A 19723-nucleotide genomic window follows, 5' to 3' on the forward strand; every position below is an offset into this window, starting at 1 on the left:
ACTCACTGGAGGGTCAGCTATGAGACAGTTCCAATGCATCGGCACTTAACAACCACAGCACTTGAGTTTAAGATAAATTACCATCATATTTAAAACAAAATGAATGTAACTAAATAAGTAATCCTCAGATGTTGATAAAAAAGCACTATTGCCACTGGCCTGTTTTTCTGGGGCTTGTTATTACTAGTTTTAGACTCATTTTGTTTTTTTTACTTTCATGTGACCAAACTTTGGAGAGATAATTAGGATTCTTTATTTAGTTTTAAATTTTAATAATAAAATACAAGTGGTTTTATTGATCACCCAATTTCAGCTATATTACTATATAATGCTGGACAGTGACTAAGGATGATAGAAGAAGAATTAATGGCTTTGGACTGTGGTGTTGGAGAGGAATACCAAACATCTCATGGATGGCCCAAAGAGCAAACAAATATGATTTGGAGAGGGTGCAGCCAGAGTGCTCTTTGGAGGCAAGAATGATGAGGCTTCACTTCACATACTTCGGGCCTGTTGCTCGGAGAGTCTTTTCCTTGGAGAGGGACATGGTATGTTTAGAAAGGTAGAGAGTCAGTGAAGGAGAGAAGACCCTTGACCAGGTGGATTGACACAGTGACTGCCGCAGTGGGTGCAAGTGTGTCAGGAAGTGTGAGGATGGCACGGGATAGGACAGAGTTCACATTTGTGGTTCACAGGGTCACTATGAGTCATACTATACTCGATGGCAACAACAACAACAACAACAACAGTATAATGCATTTTGAGAGTTAGAATAAATGACTTTATTTTTACCAAGAATAATTTAGGTCATGCAGTATGCATGCACAATTAAATTTGTTTTAGGTCCTGCTCAGTCATCATGTCCCTATTTTTCAGACAACCAGGAAGTCATTAATCAAGTGTCACATCTGGTCACACTGTAGTTACCACTATGTATATATTTCATGAAGTAGAAATAAGACATTCTATCTTTTCAGTCTCAGCAAGTGGCCCTTTTTAGCACAGAACTATGTCTCAAATAATAATCTCACAGCAATGAGCGACCTTTTGCCTTTTTAGCCATGAGTTACCTCGGATGGCTTTCACCTTGGAAAACTACAGAGGCATGAGACAGCAAAGTGCTATCCTGGACATTTGTTTTTTGCTTTTTTTTTTTTCATTTTAGCTTAAAATTTGAATTTATAATTTACATCAAAATGCATCCGCATTTGTATACTTATGAAGGAATGTCTTATATATGTATTTATCACAAAAATGGAACTTAATTAAATAGGCTGAGCAAGTATTTTAAGCATTTAATAGACTACTGAACTGAAACAATATTGGGAATGAGGGTAGGAGAGACCTTAGTGTTTTATCTCAAGATAGGCTGATGACTGCAGTTGTGATTTCTTGTATCCTTCTGTGTCTTTGAACTAGAGCACTTCTGAAGAACCTTTGCATTTTAGTTCCTTGAAAAAGCTTTGCACTTCATCTCCTTCTTTTTTCTTAAAAAAAAAAAGCAAGCTCTAAAACAATCAGCTCATCATTTTCTTGAGGCAGACTGGCTCAGTCAGACCCACAATTTCTGTTGCCCACAAGTGTTACTTTCAGGACCTTCATCAGTGACTTGTGTGCTTCTTTCATCATCGTCTCACTCTTTGGAAGGAACCCCTAAGTCGATGTGCTCAAGTGCTCTCTTCATTTCTCCCAATGACTACCGTAGCCTGCTGTTTGGTCCTCTAGTTGATTTTGCCTAGAGGGTGTCTTTCATGGCTCTCTCTTTAATGGTAACAGTGTATGATCTTCTTGTTTCAGGATTTACCTATTTTTCTCTTGTAATAGTTGCTGTGTCCCAAATCATCTGCTCCTGCTGTGTGTGTTGCTTGGTTTTTTTGTTTTGTTTTGTTTTTTTCCTTTCTTATTGTGTAGTGTTAAGCCATATCCGACTGGCACAGGAGGTGATTGCCCCTCCTTCTCCAGCAGAGCATCTGGTGCATTCGAACCACACAACTTCAGGATTGCAGTGCAGTTTCTTGCCACAAGGCCACCAGAGCTCCCTCGTGCTGCTTGTTCTTTACCCAATACACGGACCTCTCTTATAGTCAAAATCTGCATACAGATTTCAATTTAATCATCTGTTCCAAACTCACTCATGAGCCCTTCCTTCTTTTATTCAACCTGACTGTTCAGGACATTTACAAACGCTGAGCAGATCTGCAGAACTTCATCTGGGTCTTCTCCATACTGTCTCTCCAGCTGATGAACTGGGTTTCTTGTACTGCTTTAACCTCTCTTTATCCTTACTGCATCTACATTAGTCAGGTGGCTCTGGTTGGTAGGGGTGAAGACTGACAGTAGTAGCCACTTGGTAGGCTAGGGCAGACTCCTGCCCAGGCCTGAGGCCACACTGGTGCTGCACTGGAGTGGAAGCACAAGAATGATAGCAGAGTGCCGGAGGCTGCACTAGCCCAGCCCAGCAGCGGCCACAAGGCCCTTAGCTGACTTCTTTAGCACTCACCCATTTTTTTCATTTAAAATTTGTAATGTGTTCTTTGTTTAGGAAGCTCTGGTGGTCTAGTGTGTTGGGGTTTGCTCTGCTAACCCAAAGGTGTTACTTTACTGGCAGTGTAGACCCACCAGGGGCTCCGCAGGAGAAGATGTCAAGAAGTCTCCTTGACTGTGATTTACTAACCCCTGAAAACCCACTGGGAGGTCAGCTGTGAGCTGGTTCTAACTTGATGGCAATGAGTTTAAGTATTTTTTTTTAAATTTTTTATTCTTTGTTTAGGAGTTTACACTGTTTCCAGTTTTTTTATTTAAAAATATAAATGGATTTAAAATTTTTTTCATTTATTTTTATTTTATATTGGTTTGCATACAAAATTTGTCAACATCCACGTACATGGCATTTCACACATTCCTACATTCACAATGTGTTTCAAACACTCATGTACTTTGTGTTTCCTAAAATTAATCCCCATTGATCCATGCTTCCTATCACCTTGTCTTTTCATATTATTGTTTAATAGACCTCTTTGCTTTGATGAGCAGAGTGTGATGAGTGTTTAGTCTGAAGTGAAATCTGAAGAGGAAGAGTTTCTGTGATCTGTTGTTAGGTACTGGTCCTTTTCAATATTGACCCTACCCTTCGATGCCCTTTGACTTCCCTCTTTGAAGTGTTGGAGACAACTTTATCCTTCCCACTGATTCTCATCAAATACATTTTCATCTTTTAGTCCCGAATGGTAGAAGCAGTTAACTCTGTCTTTTCTTGGCAGCTGGTAAATCTCTATCATGGATTTGTTCAGAGATTGGAAGCTAGATCAGAGTGCGTGTTGGACAGTTGTGTCGTATGTTTTATCTGCCTCCCATGTACATGTGCCATGCTGGCTCAGCTCAGGGCTGGGCTGCCAAGCACGGAAGAGAACAGCTACATGTACTTTGAGCATGTGAAACTTGCTTGTCTAAATTGAGACAGACAAAGTTAAAAATAAACGTTAGATTTCAAAGATTTGGTGCAAAAAAGACTGTAAAGTATTTATAATTATTTATGTTACTAACCTGTTAAAATGACCATATGCTGCATATTTTGGATTAAATGCACTATTAAAAAGAATTTCACTTTTTAATGGTAATGTGGTTATGAGAAAATTTTAAATTACATATATGCCTCTCATCTGTGCTTGCCATTATGTTTTCATTGGATGTTGGTAGTCTCAGAGTATCAACAATTAAGAGTATTTTGCACTTGGTCCTAGTTTTTAATCAGGTTTTATGTAGTTTTGGCTTTATGTACTTTTGGATTGAGCAAGAAACTCCAGTCATTAAAGATGCTATGAGCTGAATGGCATTCTAGCAATGATCATTTGCTTATCCCTTTATTCATCCAACATCAACCTGCATGCTAACATGTGCAGCATTGTACCAGACTTTGGGCATATAAACATAAAGGATATAGCCTCTATTCTTAGGCTCCTGAGAGTTCTGCATACGAGATTCAGTTAAGTGACTGAAAGTTTGCTGTGATGACTCTAAGACTCTTTCCAATCCATTCCTTTGTAGATATTTGTACTCCTCCTGTTTGTTAACTGGGAAATTTATAGTGAGTTTACAGACGACGGGTAGCTCATGATCATTCTTAATACTTTGTACTCCACTTACTGTTAATTTATTATTCTTTATGGTTGTAGGTTCCACATTCTGTCTTCATTTTGAACAACCTAATTTCCAGAAATGCTTTTTTGTTGTTTTGTGTAAATGTGTTCTCTATCTCTGGTTTCATCTCCTCATTATTACTGTTTGCTGGGTTGCTTAATTCCGATTGATTTCTTAGGTTCTTGGTTACAAGCAGTGGTGTACTGGAAAGCTGGTTGAATAACAAGCATGTGCTGATTTCTGTGGTGGACATCCTCCCACCATACAGAGTTGGATGCTCCAAATTTCTGAACACTTCACAGCAGACTAGCTCTATGGCCCCAGTGAGCCAGTCCTTTCTCTTAGCTTCTAGTTGCGGGTGGTAATTCTTGTTTTCTTCCTAAGTTTATTTTTTCCTCTGCTTGTCTGCAAAATAAATGAGAAACCCTCCCCAAAACAAAACACTCAAACATGAATGCAAGACCAGACAAAAATTCCCATTTCCTCTTCCTATTCACATATTTAATTTTTCATCCAGCAAATATTTATTTTTAACTTTTTATTGTGATTTGAGTTTGAGAGTTTACATATCTGGTTTATAATCTGTTTGGTAATAAATATTTACTATCTGCAGCCCTCTCAGTCCACCAAAGTCAGTTATGTAGTTTTTATTATCATTTCATAACTTTGTGGTTCAATTGACTCTTACTCTAGAAGTCACATTTAGAATGATGAGATTGCCAGGATGGATAGACTTTATAGATAGTCAAGCATGAAGTTGAGCTAGATTTCTGTTTGGATGTCTCTAGAGAGGGGTGGGTGGGCTATAACTCTTTCTGGATTGAGGGATAGAGACATATAATTTATTTTTCAGCAAAGATGGATGATTTGAAACCTTGGTGTTTGAGTACTACTTTGTCTCCTGAGTAAAGAACATCCTTTGTTTACCTGTTTAAGAGGGTAACGGAATACATGATAAATGTATCATGAGAGACAAGCACAAAAGCTGTCCTTCTCCCAAGCAGCAAGGAGTTTGTAACCTTTCCTCCTAAGATGAAGTATCTAAGATTTCAGTGTTCATTTAGGAGGCAGGTGGAAAAATACAGCATGTGGTGTTGTTCAACTCAGTAAACATTTGGCCCAATAAATGTGAGTTCATGAATTGAAAGAGCTAAGCCAGAGTTAAAGTAACTTGGAAATGTACCTTCAATAAAAACTGAAGAGTTTAAAACTTTTTGGAGTATCACTTCTGGCACTTGGACACAGAGAGCAAAATTCTGAAAACTTTTTGTAGCATCTCTTAAAGTGTCTGAGTTAAAAATAAAACTGTATTTAATAGAACTTGACAAAGGAAGGGAAAACTACTTTGAAATTCACTGCTTTTAGCCTCACTGTTTGGAGAAGAGGCCAAAATAAATGGTCTTAAATAGGCAGAAGGTTAAAGCAAAGGAAAAAAAATAATTGCTTATAAGGATTGAGGTATGAAGCTACTTGTTCTGCAGAAATGGCCATAGAATATTTTCTTGGAATGAGCTACTTCTTGACTTAATTTAAAAATTGCTTTCAGACATGGATTATGTTGTGCAAGGCATGGTATGTATTAGGTGCTGAGAAACATTGGTTAGTAGAAAATGCATATATAGATCCTATCTTCTTAGAGTCTGTTACAGAGAGAAAGGCAGAAACTCGTATACACACACTACGGTGTAATTTCAAAGGGTAAAAAGTTCAGTGGAAAAAGATTTTGAATGTTTTATCTAGTGAATATAGGGTTGGGCATTTTCTCCTGAGGGAAATTATAGAGTTGGGATCTGATGAATGGGTCGGAGCCACCTTGGTAGAGGTGAGTAAGGAAGAGCATCCCAAGTGCATGTGGCCAATAGGTGCAGAGATTCCACAAGACACCAGAGCACCGTAAGGGGTGCTGATGAGATTAGAAGGGTCGTGGTAATTTGGCATAGAGAATTGAGTAGGGGAAGAAGTAGGAAAGACAAACCCCACAGCGTCTTGTAACCTTATGGAGGATCTGAGCTTTGCTTGAGAGCAGGAGGGAGTTGTGGAGCGTTGTGTTTGAGGAATAACCCACTCGCATGAGTAGGTTGCAGCTCAGCTCACAGGGACTGTGTAAGAGTACAGCTGCTCCAAGGTTTCTGAGACAGTCAGTTTTTATGGAAGCAAACCCCCTCATCTTTCTCGCCTTCGACCTGCAGACTTTTTGGCTCACAGCAGTACACTGCCTAACCAACTGCACCACCAGATCTGCTTGTAGTTGACCTTTTATTGGACCTCTGAGGCCGTAAATCACATAGGAGATTGTGCTTCTTCTTTTTTCTTTTTTTAAAAATTTATTATTAATTTCAATGAAAATTTACAGAGACTTTGGATTTCCATTCACTTGTTGCACTTGTCTCCCTTTCCAACCCTCCTCCCCCAATACACTACCCTCTTGGAAAAGTAAAAGCAAAATTCTTTCACAGTTTTATAATCCCTCCTCCCAGGTCCACTCCACTATAGCCTTCACTCTGGACTCCTGTCATGACAAAAATCCCTAATAATTTTCCCTCTTAAACAGTTTTCTCCCTCATCTGTTTCAATGCAGTATACATTATTGAACCCATCCTTCTCAGTCTCCTCCCAACCCCCGAGGTCAGTCCTGCTTTACAATAGTGGCACCGTGCAGTACTTGTCCTTTTGTGATTGAGATACTTCACTCAGCATAATGTTCTCCAGGGTCATCCATTTTGAATAATATTGCATGAGCTACTTGTTTTTCAATGCAGCATAGTATTCCATTGTGTGAATATACCACAGCTTCTCTATCAATTCATTTGTTGATGGGCACTTAGGTTGTTTCCAGCTCCTTGCTATTGTGAACAAAGCTGCGATAAACATGGGTGTGTATATATCTGCTTGGATGGCGGTTATGATCTCTTTAGGGTATATTCCCAGTAGTGGAACTGCTGGATCAATTGGTATCTCTACTTGCAACTTTTTGAGAAAGCACCGTGCTGCCTTCCACAGTGGTTGTACCATTTTACACTCCCACCAACAGTGAATAAGGGTTCCAGTTTCTCCACAACCTCACCAGCATTTGTTGCTCGCTGTTCTGTTAAGTTTTGCTATTCTGAGTGGGGTGAGATGATATCGCATAGTTTTTTTGATTTGCATCTCTCTTAGAGCTATGGATTTTGAGCATTTCTTCATGTGCTTGTTAGCCATCTGAATGTCTTCTTCAGTGAAGTGTCTGTTCATATCCTGTGTCCATTTTTCTATTGGATTATTTACCTTTATCTTCTTGTGGTACTCAAGTATTTTATAAATTCTGGATATAAGTCCAGATATCTGATATGTCATTACCAAATACTTTTTCCTAGTCTGTGGCTTCCCTTTTTACCCTGTTGGAGAAGTTTTTAGATGTGCATAGGGATTTGATTCTTAGAAGGTCCCATTCATCTATTTTATCTTCTCCTTGTTGTAGGGATTGCGCTTCTTTCTCCCTTGGAGGCACTGGTGAATTCTAACTGCCAGAGACTTGCCGCATTTGAGTTAGCAGTAGTGCTCACTATGGACTAGACCACCTAGACCTGTTAACTGGTTATGCTGTTGTTATATACCATCAAGTCAGAACCAACTCATAGCTGACCATCTGGCAGGTTTCAGAGGTAGTTAATTGCACAGGAGGAGATTGCCCTTCCTTCTCCCATGGAGCAGCTGGTGGCTTCGAACCATGTGCCTTCGGATTGCAGTCCAGCTTCTTGCCACTAGGCCATCAGAGCTCTTAGGAGCCTACAAATGTCATTGCTGGTACACACACACACACACACACACACACACGCACACACACACACACACACACACACACACACTCTGATACTGTCACACTGAATCCTCTTTAACTCAAAGAGGTGCTTGCGAAGAAATAACCATTTTATCTTAAACACTCAGCTGTTCATTTCTCCAGTTTTTCCCCATTAAAATCTTGCTTCTTAATACATACAAGATAAATTAATAAGGTCTGTGTTATATTCACTTACCTGTGGATTTGTATAGCATTTTAGAGTAAAAGTTAATAAATAGCTAGGTTGAGTAAAGGGAATGGTAGTATAGAATAAGGAAGTGATTCAACATTATAATTAAGTACTTAATCATTAACAATGTTATAAAATGCCTATGAATGATTGTATGAAAAACCAATATGATATGTAAACTTTAACTAAAAAGAAAAGCCACCACCATTAGCCAACCCCAAACCAACAAACAGTTGAAATCAGCTTAAATCTCAAGAATAAACCCTCTGTCCTCTTTAGAAAGGTTAGCTAAAGTTTCATGGCCCAAAATGCATTTCTGTTTGAGAGGCAACTGTTTTCATGTAAGTGACTATCAGAGTTCTGTAATTGTGATGCTGAAGTGTCTTTTCAATTGCTGGTGTACCAACCACAGATTGAGGTTATGTTGGGATGGTTAGTGTCAATTGGTATGGTTTATGTCAATGAAACATTAAAATTCTTTATATTGATTGATCTCTCCCTGAGAGCCCTCGCATCCTTTCCGGCTGCCCCTGGGCTGCCTGTGGCACATTTGGCTTTGTCCTTGAGGGTGGCGGACAGCTCGGTGGTTCTGGGTCACCAGTGGAGGCTGGGTGGAGACTGAGAGGCTGAGGTCAAGTTTCCTGCCTTGGACACCTTGGAACATTGCTAGTGTTAAAGCTCCAATGCCGGTTCTTGCTTAACTGACCTGAACTTGATACTCTAGTTTTATGTTGCCTAAAGCAGGGCTGCTAAGTTGCTCTAAAAACGTAAATAAAGTATGAAGCACTCGGTTTTCTGTGCAGTAGGCTCCCCTTCCTCATGATCAAGCACTTCACAAATGCACCAGATGCTCTCAGTGCTGCTGAGATGAGATTGGAAGCGTGACTGCATTCCCCCCCTGTGTGTATATGTGGGCTACTAGTTTATTTTGCAGGGCAGAGGGTGGACCCCCTAACCCATGAAGGCTTGTCCTCGGTTTCACTGACCTACAAACAACGTCCCACTTTGCTTTTTATCATTATATTCACCCCATTCCTGGTGGTATTTGCTCCTTCATCTGTCAGAATACTTCTCATGACAACAGATATTTTCCTTAAGGAAAGGATCCAATTCCCTTAGTTAGTAATAGCAGTAGTCCTCAATATTTATAAAGTGCTTCTTATATGTGAGACACTGCCCTAACATTACATATTCTTTTATGTAATCTATCAACAGCTCTGCGACTACAAGTTATACTTCCATTAATTTGGTTTTACAGTGCAGAGTACTTTCTAGCAGAAAGTGCTAGAACTGGCTCAAGAGCTTAGCTAATATGTGTCAGAATTGGGATTGAACCAAGGCTTTCTGACACCAGAGTTGAGGCTCTTAAATCTCTTCTTTCATTCATTCTGCCTGTTGGGTTAACACAGTTACAGAAGTGCTTGGCTCAAGCTTCAGGAGTGAACTCATAAAGTCTGTCATGTTACCCAGATTTACCCTATTATTAGTTGGGAAACCAAACAAGTGTGACTTTGAGCAATTTTTGGTGGTTTATTATTTCAGCATTCTAAATGGCCCTGTTTAATATAAAATTTATTTATGTTCGTAGGGATGCTTCCTTTGGATATTGCACTTACAATCTCACCATCCTCGACTGCTTGCAGGGAATCAGAAAGGTAATGACAATTCTTGCTGGGTGTTGATGTGGAAGTTTATTTAAATAGGTGAAGAAGGGCTAGTCTGAACATCCTTGTCTGTGGTCAGAGGGAAGAGGGGGAAGCCCAGAGAAAAAGACTCTTGACTTCTTGGAAGATGATTGATTTGTAAAGTAGAGTAAACCAGAGGGGTGACTGTGTTACTCCTGGCAGGGAACAGTTCTTATTTCAGGTTTTTTCAGGTTTTGGGGGTGACTTACCACCCTTGCCATCTTAAGTGATTGTTGCCTTGCTTCTGTTTAGCTTCTCTATATGTATGGGAGGAAGCAGGGAGTTATCTAAGCCACAGGTCTCCCCTACTAGCTGGGGGAGAACATTTCCATGTTAGCTTTCCAATTAGATATTATTACAAGTCTGTAAAATAGTAGTCAGGCCAGTTGTTAATATCCCCTTTTCACAGATGAAGAAGCAAGCACAGAGGGGTTAGGTTGGCAGGGAGTGATTAGCAGAGCTAATGGTCATTCAAATTTTCTGAATCAATCCAGAACTCTTTCTGATACAGCATCAGGGCATGTCATAAATTGATGGTTTCTCCAAGTGTGCAGACCTGTTGAAAATACAAAATCTCTGGCTCTCCCTCAGGCTGCTGGACAGAAGCACTGAATAATCCCTTCTGGTGATGATGCACACTAGAGTTTGAGAACCAGGTCATAGTTATTTGTATAGAAAATAAAGCAGTTTCTAGAAAAGATCCCGGAGAACCTTTGGAATAGAAAGATCAGTTTATGGTCTGAAAAGTCATGCAAGCTGTGAATGATAATGAGAATTTAAAGTAATAACATCTTGAACATATGGCCATTGTTTGTTATCACTCAAGAATGTACATGTTATAACTCACTCACATAGATGACTACAGATTTTAAGTAGAGGGCCAGTAGGGATCCTAGCTTGCCTCATCCCCTGCTGCCCATAATGCTATATAAAACAGGTGAGAAAATTAGTATGGTAAATGTACTATGTGCCCTGGTGACGAGTTCCTGTGCAGTTAACTCACAAAGGTCATACTTCTCTGGAGGTTTGAATCCACCAGCCATTCTGCATGAGAAAAATAAGCAATCTCCTCCCATGTGATTTACAGCCTTGGAAACCCAGTGAAGGGGCAGCAATGAGTTGGTTCTTAACTTAAAAGTAATTAGAGTGAGCCTGATGTTTATGTTTTTTTGATCCTTCATTTTAAAATGAGTTTAAATGCAGTGAGGCCATAAAATAACGTCAATACTTTCCCTTTAATTTACGCTATAAAGATATAAAGATATACAAGCTCATCTGTGCAAACAATATCACCAGCATGTGCCCAAAGTAACAACTGTTAAGAACCTTTATAGAGACAGTGCCCACCTGGTAAATAAGCCACAGGTACACAGCATTGAAAAAAAGTGCCAGGAGGGATTAGATATAATTAATTTATTAGTTGTCATTATTATTGTTTTAACATCTCCCACATTGAATATAGGCCATGACTTTTAGAACACAATTCACAAGGAGTTCATGCTGGAATAGCCCTGTCTGTTGCTATGGTAACAAGTAAATTGATACTGAAATTTATGACATCTTTCCCGTTGTAAAGGTGCGACTTCGTTCATAAAGGCGTCTAGAAACAGTTTGTTTTGCCAAATGCGGGCATTTATTTTCCCCAAATACAGATGAAATTTTAGGCAACCGGATAGTAGAGCTGTCAACATATTTCTAAGGAATGAGGTGTCTTGTCTGCACTTGATGTTCTTTTACATGACATGTCACGTTCTGGCTTGTTTTTATAGCCAAAACTAGCCTCCTAAAATGTACATGGAGTAAGGACATATTTTTGTTGTTTTGGAAGCATATCTTTCTCATTTTGATATATTCACATTGTTGAAAACATAGTTCCTAATTTAGTGAAAACAAACCCCACGGTTTAAATAAAGAGGGAGGAAGAAAAAGAGTGAATAAAATAAACAGTATTTTCCTCCCTCATTGTTTTCTTTGGAATGCTGAAGGTGAAGCAATAGTTTACTTTTGTTTAAAGGTAAAATAATCTAAATAACTTGTTCTGATTATTCTATTCCAAACCCAAACCCTTTGCCAATGAGTCAGTTCCAATTCATAGCAATCTTCCACTGGATTTTCAATACGCGGAGGAGACTACCCATCTTTCTCTGGTGAAATAGCTGTTGAATTTGAACGATTGAACTTCCAATTACTAGTGCAACACAAACCACACTAGGCACTCAGAGCTCCTGATTATTCTACAGGGGCTGTCTAAACCAAGTCTCAGAATTTAGCACATCAAAATGACCTAGGAAGGCCTGTGAGAAGTGCTGATTCTGAGCCTCACCCTCAGAGATTCCGATTTAGTAGTTCTGGAAAAGGAACCCAATAGTGTAAGGCATTGAGCTGCTAACCAGAAAGTCAGCAGTTCAAATCCGTTAGTTGCTTTGAGGGGGGAAGATAAGCCATTTCCTCCCAAAAGTTTTACAGCCTGGGAATCCAATAGAAGGTGATTATGAGTTGGAATCTACTTGGGGGCAGTAGGTTGGTTTGGGGATAGGGTTTGGGATTTCTTTTTTAACTTGACACCTTCATTATTTCTACTGCAGTGGTCCATGTACATTTGAAAACCACTGGTCTCTAATTTCCAAGCTATACCTTCTTCTGGAGCTCAACTTAATAATGTCTTCTTCCATTTTTAATTACTTGATCATGTAGTTTTTAAAAGTACTCATGGTTTTGTATTGTTTTGTAATCTATATAGCATATGAATAAATGACTCCTTGTCATCTTGACATAGTAGATCTGAGCAAGCAGGGCAGTTTTTTAAGGTTCCAAGTCATTAAGTTATAAAAGAAGGATTATTAAGCTATTTCTTGTGTTGTTGAAAGTATCAGTACTTCCTTTGAAATTGTCTCAGCAGCCAAGCATACTTTTACTTTTTATTTTGTCAGAACCTATCACCAAGGAACAGACTCTCTGAAAGTATAGTTTCAGGAAACAATTGGAAAAAAAAATCCCCAAACCCATGATCTCCGAGTTGATTCTGACTCCAAGTGACCTTATAGGTCAGGGTAGAACTGCCCTGGGGTTTCTTGCCAAGGATATAATCTTTACAGGGAGTTCTGTTGGTGTAATCCATACACAGCTGAGCTGCTGACCAAAAGGTCCCAATCCACCTGCTGCTCTGCGGGAAAACGATGGGCAACTTTACAGCCTTGAAAACCCGTAGGAAGGTCATCTTTGAGTAGTTCTCACTGATGACAATGAGATGCCCCCCCCCCCCGGCAATCTTTCTGCCACACAGTGGCTGGGGAGTTCAAATCACTGACCTTTCTCTTAGCAATGGCCACTGCTTTCACATTTCATCCGGAAACCATAATAGCCAATTATTGAGCAATACCCTTTTTGCTAAGTGTCTATTGATAAAAGGCAAATAAAACTTTCCTAAGAATAGTTGATTACTCCTCTGTTATCTTCTCACATGATTAGAGAGGAATTAATTGTATGGACACCTATTATTTTTTTTGCTATAAATTAGCTAGTATGTTTCATTTAGACATTTATTTTTTGCATATTTTAATCTAAGTCAGACCTTAAGGCAGATTTATATCATTTCATAACTTTTGTTTTTAAGACAAAGTAAAAATTGTCAGTGTTATAATTTCCTAATATGCATTAAAAATCAAGTCTCCAGCTTTCTCCTCCACGTTAATGAGGTGGTTTTTATGAGCAGGAGTTCCAGGTTAGACGAGGGGACATTATCAATTTAGTTTGGCCAGACTAACGTAAGTTCTGCTTTTAGGGATTACAACATGGATTTTTTGACTTTGAGACATTTGATGTGGATGAATATGAACATTATGAGGTTTGTACATTTAAATTTTTAATAAAATTTCATTTTCTGTTGATTTGTTGATTAAATCCCTTTCACCCTCAGAGTTGTAAATTGAGTGGCTACTAAATAAAAAAAAATATTCTGGAGCTTTCTATTGTTTACAGGTTTCCCTTTTCCGATGGTTTATTACCTTTAGTCTAGGAGTCTTCGAAATTTTAATTTAGAAAAATGCTATATCTGTTGAGACTCATTTATCAAAACTTTATTAAGAATCATTTTGTACCTTTGGTTCTATAGATTAAATACCTCAAAAATAGTAGTAAAATTTTTATCAACTTATATTTTAGATTTGATTTAAGACAAATTTGGAATTGTACTTTTTAATATTACTGACTATACACATTTTATTTAAAGTGTGTCTGAGTTTGCATAATTCTTAGAGTTGGTGTAATTTTTCCTGATACCATTAGAATCAGTTTGCACATTTGATTTATAATGCAAGAAGTACTTGAAAGTAGAATTTGGGTGTGAAATTTTATGTCTATTTTAAAATTCAGATTTTGGTTAAAAGTTTCAAATAATGTTTTGCCTGCCTATGATGGGACTTTTAGGGAAAGCTGTCCAAATGAGGCCATGTTTTAAGGTGAGATGGGAGAAGAGCACTTTGAGTAGTCTGAGGAAGAGTCTAGAAGAATTTAACTTCTGTAAGATACAGACCCATGGAATGTGCTTCAGTTCGGCATTTTTTTTTTTTTTCAAATGAACTCACTTATTGGGGTTTCCCCAGAAAAATTATAAAAGGCAGCTCTTCCTTTTGGGTCCTAATTTAGGATTTATCTATTTGATTATGCATGCTTACATGGTAAATTTAAAATGTCTGAATGAAATGGTCATCTGTTTATCCAGACATGATCTGCTTCGTTCACCTGTGCTAATGGCCTCACCAGCTTACTCTTCACCCCAGCTAAGACTAAAACATCTTTTTCCTCCCCTCTGGTGGCCTGGTGAGTTCAGAGCTGGGCTGCCAACCCAAAGGCATGTGAGTGGGCAGTCTCCTCTCATGAGATTTACAGCCTCTGAAAACGTTGCTAGAGGGTCAGCTCTGAGGTGATTCTAACTCAACAGCACATAACAAACAAACAAACAAAAAACCAATGAAAGATATTTGAATTCTTATTTCAGGAGCTGCAGGTGTGCTGTATCTTTCTTTTCTGTTATCCTTGATTCAAGCCTCACTGCTTCTCCTGTGGACTGTTAGAACAGCAGTCTGAGCTCCCTGGGCTGTCTTTCTCACACCTGAGTGGTCTTAAAGCGGAGCTCTCACCTCACACTGTTCTTGTCTCCAAGCTAGCTGTAGCTTTTGTTGCCCTGCCGAACTGGGAATAAACTCCAGGGTCCTGGCCTTTGCAGTGGATGAGCTCCAGCTTACCTTTTCAGCCTTGTCTCCTATTTCTTTACTGTGGAGGCCCCGAGTTCCCTCTTCTCAGTTGTGTCCAGTTCCCTGGGTGTCTCTGTGCCCAAGCTGAGCTGCTGTTTCTTCACGCCCATCCCGCCTCCCCTCTCCTGTCCTTTGGTCCTCTGTGTTCTGACCCTTTGGAGTCAAATCTCATTCTCAGCTTCATGTGTTAGAATTAGGGCTTTCTTTTTATCTTACATTCTGGCTATTTGGGTGAAAACCTCTTTCCCCTAATTAGATTATAAATTCCCTGTGGGTGGGGTGCGATCAAATTGGAATACGTACCATGTTCTTGGGTAGAAAGGCTTTACATTGTAAAGCTACCATTTCTCTCCAAATTAAATTAGAACAATTTTTTAAAGTCTCTTAAGACTGTTTGTTTCTATTTTTAAACCATAAAACATGTCACTGTGGCACTAGAGGAAAAACACATCAGAAATAAAACAAGCTAGAAAGAAAGGGGATAGACCTCAATAAGGGGGAAGTTTGAAAAACTTGTGGCCCGTCCTCACTATGGAATGCTATGTGGTCTCTTAAAAATGAGTTTGAGCTATACCAGGTGTCTTGAAATGGTTTATAGGATGTATTGCTAAGAAGGGTTTTCCCTTCTTCTCTGAAGAGCAACGGTGTTTCTCTGGAGACTAAGGTGCACGTGATACAGGCCATGGTCTTTATAATCACTTGTTATGCATCAGAAAATTGGACAATGACTAAGGAGGATAGAAGGAGAATTGATGCCTTTGAGCTCTGGTGCTGGAGAAGAGTATCGAGGGTACCATAGACTGCTAGGAAAACAAACAGATTCATCCTGGAAGGGGTTAAACCAGGTGGCTCCTTGGAGGCAAGGATTCTGAGGTTTCGTCTGACATACTTTGGTCATGTTGTAAGGAGAGTCTGGTCCTTGGAGAAGGACATCATACTTGGGAGAGTGGAGGGCAAGCACAGGAGGGGAAGGCCCTCTAGGAGATGGATTGATTCAGTAACTGGGGTAATTGGGATGAGTGTGTCGGAGACAATGACATTGGCACAGGACAGAGAGAGTTTAGAGCTGTTGTACACAGGGTCGCTATGAGTCGCAAGCGACTTGATGGCACATAACAACAACATTGCTAAGAAAACACGATGCAGAAGAGGGGTTATAATGTACTGCCTTCGCCATATTTTAAAGAAAACACAAACAAGATACCCCTCCATATGTGTATATGGATTATTTGTATTGTATGAGTAGAGATGATTTACTATGAAACTAATAAAGCTTTCAGATAAGACCCCCTCTTTTATAATCTTATGTCATGTTTTGTGAGTCTTACATTATTGATGTTGTTGTGTGCCGTCGAGTCACCTGTGACTCATAGCGACCCTGTGTACAACAGCCCTAAACCCTGTTCTATCCTGTGCCAATCTTATTGTCTCTGACACACCTATCCCCATTCTACACATCACTAAATCAATCCATCTCATCGAGGGTCTTACTCTCTTGCACTGTCCCTCCCCACCTCCCAAGAATGATGTACTTGGCGCCACCTTGCAACATGTCCAAAGTAGGTCAGACCTGCAAATTAGATAAATTTCAGATGCCATTGACCTGGAGGGAGCTCTGGTGATATGGTCCTTAGAGAGTTACTCTGCTAATTTAATGACTGAACCTTTCTGGTGGTTTGGATCCACTAATGGCATCTTGGGAAAAAGATGAGCAATCTCCTCTCATTTGACCCACAGCTTTAGAAACACTGGAGAGTCAGATAGGAGTCAGTTCTAAGTGAGTGGCCAACCAATCTTGGCCTCATATGTATGTTGCTATTGTCAATACCTTTGAGTTTGTTGAGACGCGGAGCAACCCTAGGTACAGCAGAATGAAACGCTGCCTGATCCCATGCCATTGTCACAATCTTGGCAAGCATTTGATCTCCTTGTTGGAGTCATTGTGTCAGTACATCTCCTTGAGGGTCTTCCTCTTTTTATGATCACCTTCTGCTTTCCCAAGGGAGCTCTCGTGGTGTGGTCTGTAGGGAGTTGTGTCGCTAATCCAAAGGCCAAGACTCTCTGCCAGTTGGAATTGAAGAGTAGATTTACTGGAGAAAGAAGAGCAGACTCGTCCCTTGTGATTTATAACCTCAAAATACCTGCCAGGGGCTCAGCTGTGAGTCATTTGTGACTTGACGGTCATAAGTTCTAGTATTTTTTTTTCCCTTTCCTACTTACCCAAGAATGATAGCCATCCACAGGGACTGGGCCCTCTTGATAATAGGCCCAAAGTGTGTTAGATGAAGTGTCACCATCCTCACTTCTGAGGAGCACTCTGACTGCACTTGTGAGAGATTTGTGTGTTCATATGAAAAGAGAGTAGTCAACAAAGCTTATAGTAAAATATTGAAACCAAAAAATTTAAAAGTGAAGTTAAGGGAGCTCGGGTGACCTAGTGGCAAGAAGCTGCACTGCAGTCCCAGAGGCACACAGCTCAAATCCACCAGATGCTCTGCTGGAGAAGGAGGGTAGATCCGTTTTGATGGTACATACAAAAAAAAAAAAAAAAAAGAAAATAAAAATAAAAATTTATAAAAAACCCAAAGAGTTAAAAAAAAGTGAAATCAGTGATAATGGAGAGACAAAGAGAGCAAGGAACACATCCAGTAAGGGGGAAAATAACAACACACACCAACAAATCAATCAAAACATCAAATTACTAGTTGATGCTTTCTGTTTATTCATTATTTTTATTTTTATAGTAATATGATGAGTCAAGGTACCCCAGTGGTGCATGTGATCAAACATTAGACTGTAACTTAACTTTCAGCAGTTTGAAATCACCAGCTATATCTTCGTTTTATCTTAATTTTACAAAATAGAAAACCACAAATAGAAGTAGGATTGACTTTTCCTGCTTTTCCTGACAACTTTTGTGCCAAGGTGTTTCTTGTCCTAACTGCGCTCCCTGTGTACCCTGTTCTCATGGGTCTGGGTGATTAGGGAACACGTGTCTGTTTCATTAGTGCCAACAAATCAGTGTTCCAAGGGAGAGAATTGTAGTTTTCACACAGTAAAATGGCAGCAACTAGTGATATTCTAGGAGTTTGTCTGCCATTGGGCTTGTTGTCAGTTGGGACCAGTCTCTGGAGAAAGATGGGGTGCTTGGTAAAGGAGAGGGTCGGTGATAGAGAGGAAGGCCTATGGGATGGGCTACACGGTGACCACAACAATGAGCTTTGCCTGTTGGAAGTTGAGAGGGTGCTGCAGGGCTAAGCAGTGTTTCCTGCACTTATACTTAGGGTGCTATGAGTTGGAACCACTTGATAGCACCTAGCAACAAAAAAAGCCTTAGATGATTGTGGGGTGTTCAGGATGAAGCTTTTCCAAGGTACTTTTAAAAACAAAACTATTTTACTATGTTTTATTATTTTTCTTTTCATTTTTGTTATCTGAGTGAAAGTTTATAAATCCTATTGCTTTTTCACTAAGTCCTTCATAGACATTTTGTTACAATAGCATTAATTAAAATTGATTAATGTAATTGATTACAATGAGTAATCAAATCTCCATTCTATTGTATCTTTCCCACCACCCATTTTGTCTATTTATTAATTTTTGTTCCCCTTCATGTCACCTCCTGTCCCTGTTACCTGTCCAAGATTGAGTGAGACACTTCTTGCTTTTAATATATGAGTGAAGAAAGCATAGACCAATTAGATTGCATCTCTGTGTGATTACACCAATGGGGATCTTATGATAAGAATGCACCTCTTAAATGCTGCCTATGTCTTTATCAGTGGAACATGAGAAATACTTGTTTTGTAAAGTTTACAAATAAATTGCTGCTCATTTTACAAATGTTAAATCTTTGTTGCAGTTCAAGACTCTAGAGCAGTGCTGTTTAACAGAAATAGAGGAGAAATATATATATTTAAATATGTTGAAGACATAAATGCACGTGATTTGTATATAATTTACACATAATAAAGATATATCTTAATGTATAGTTGTTATGTGACATCAAGCTGGAATCAACTCATAGCTTACTCTCAGTGGGAGGAGATTGCCCATCTTTTCCCTGCCAAATAGCTGGATGATTCGAATCACTTGCCTTTGAGTTGGCAGCATGGTTCCTTAACACTGTCCTGTCCTAAATGAGTGTGTGTGTGTGTATGGTCATAACGGAACTACATATTTAGATATTTTAGTAGGCACTTTAAAAAAAAAGTGCAATTAACTTCAGCAATGTTTTCAATTTTATTCTAAAATACTATTTCAACATTTAATCAATGTGAAATTATTTGTGAAGTATTTTTTTAATGAAGCCTTTGAAATAGAAAATGTGTTTTACACTAGGAAAACATCTCGATTTGGCTAGCTACATATTTTTTTTTAACTAGCTACATTTTATGTGCTCAGTGGCCTCATGCGGCTAGAATGCAGAGTCAAAGTCTGTGCACAAAGCATGTCAGGGTGAATGAAGCCTAGGATGAGTTGAGCACGTTCTGTTCCCTGGAGCCGTGGATCTAATTGCTTGCATAGGAGTTAATGTCAAGGCTATCATTTTTAGAGGTCTCGGGGTATGCTATCCTAGGCTTTTGCTTTATTTGTACTTGTAAATAGTCACTTTATTAATTATTGATGAGCAGCAACGGGG

General features: G+C 39.2%; 1 protein-coding gene across 2 annotated transcripts in view; it reads left to right on the top strand.

Moving 5' to 3' along the window:
• The window catches only part of CDC14A (cell division cycle 14A), a 223504-nt gene that overhangs the window by 118397 nt on the left and 85384 nt on the right, over positions 1-19723 (top strand). For both annotated transcript variants that reach the window (XM_006882445.1, XM_006882446.1), the window contains exons 6-7: positions 9733-9799; positions 13611-13673. In XM_006882445.1, coding sequence (XP_006882507.1) covers positions 9733-9799; positions 13611-13673 — 130 coding nt within the window. The remainder of the gene's footprint in view (positions 1-9732; positions 9800-13610; positions 13674-19723) is intronic.

Source organism: Elephantulus edwardii, unplaced genomic scaffold (genome assembly GCF_000299155.1).
Source record: "Elephantulus edwardii isolate Elephantulus edwardi_28Jun2011 unplaced genomic scaffold, EleEdw1.0 scaffold00020, whole genome shotgun sequence".
NCBI classification, from domain to species: Eukaryota; Metazoa; Chordata; class Mammalia; order Macroscelidea; family Macroscelididae; genus Elephantulus; species Elephantulus edwardii.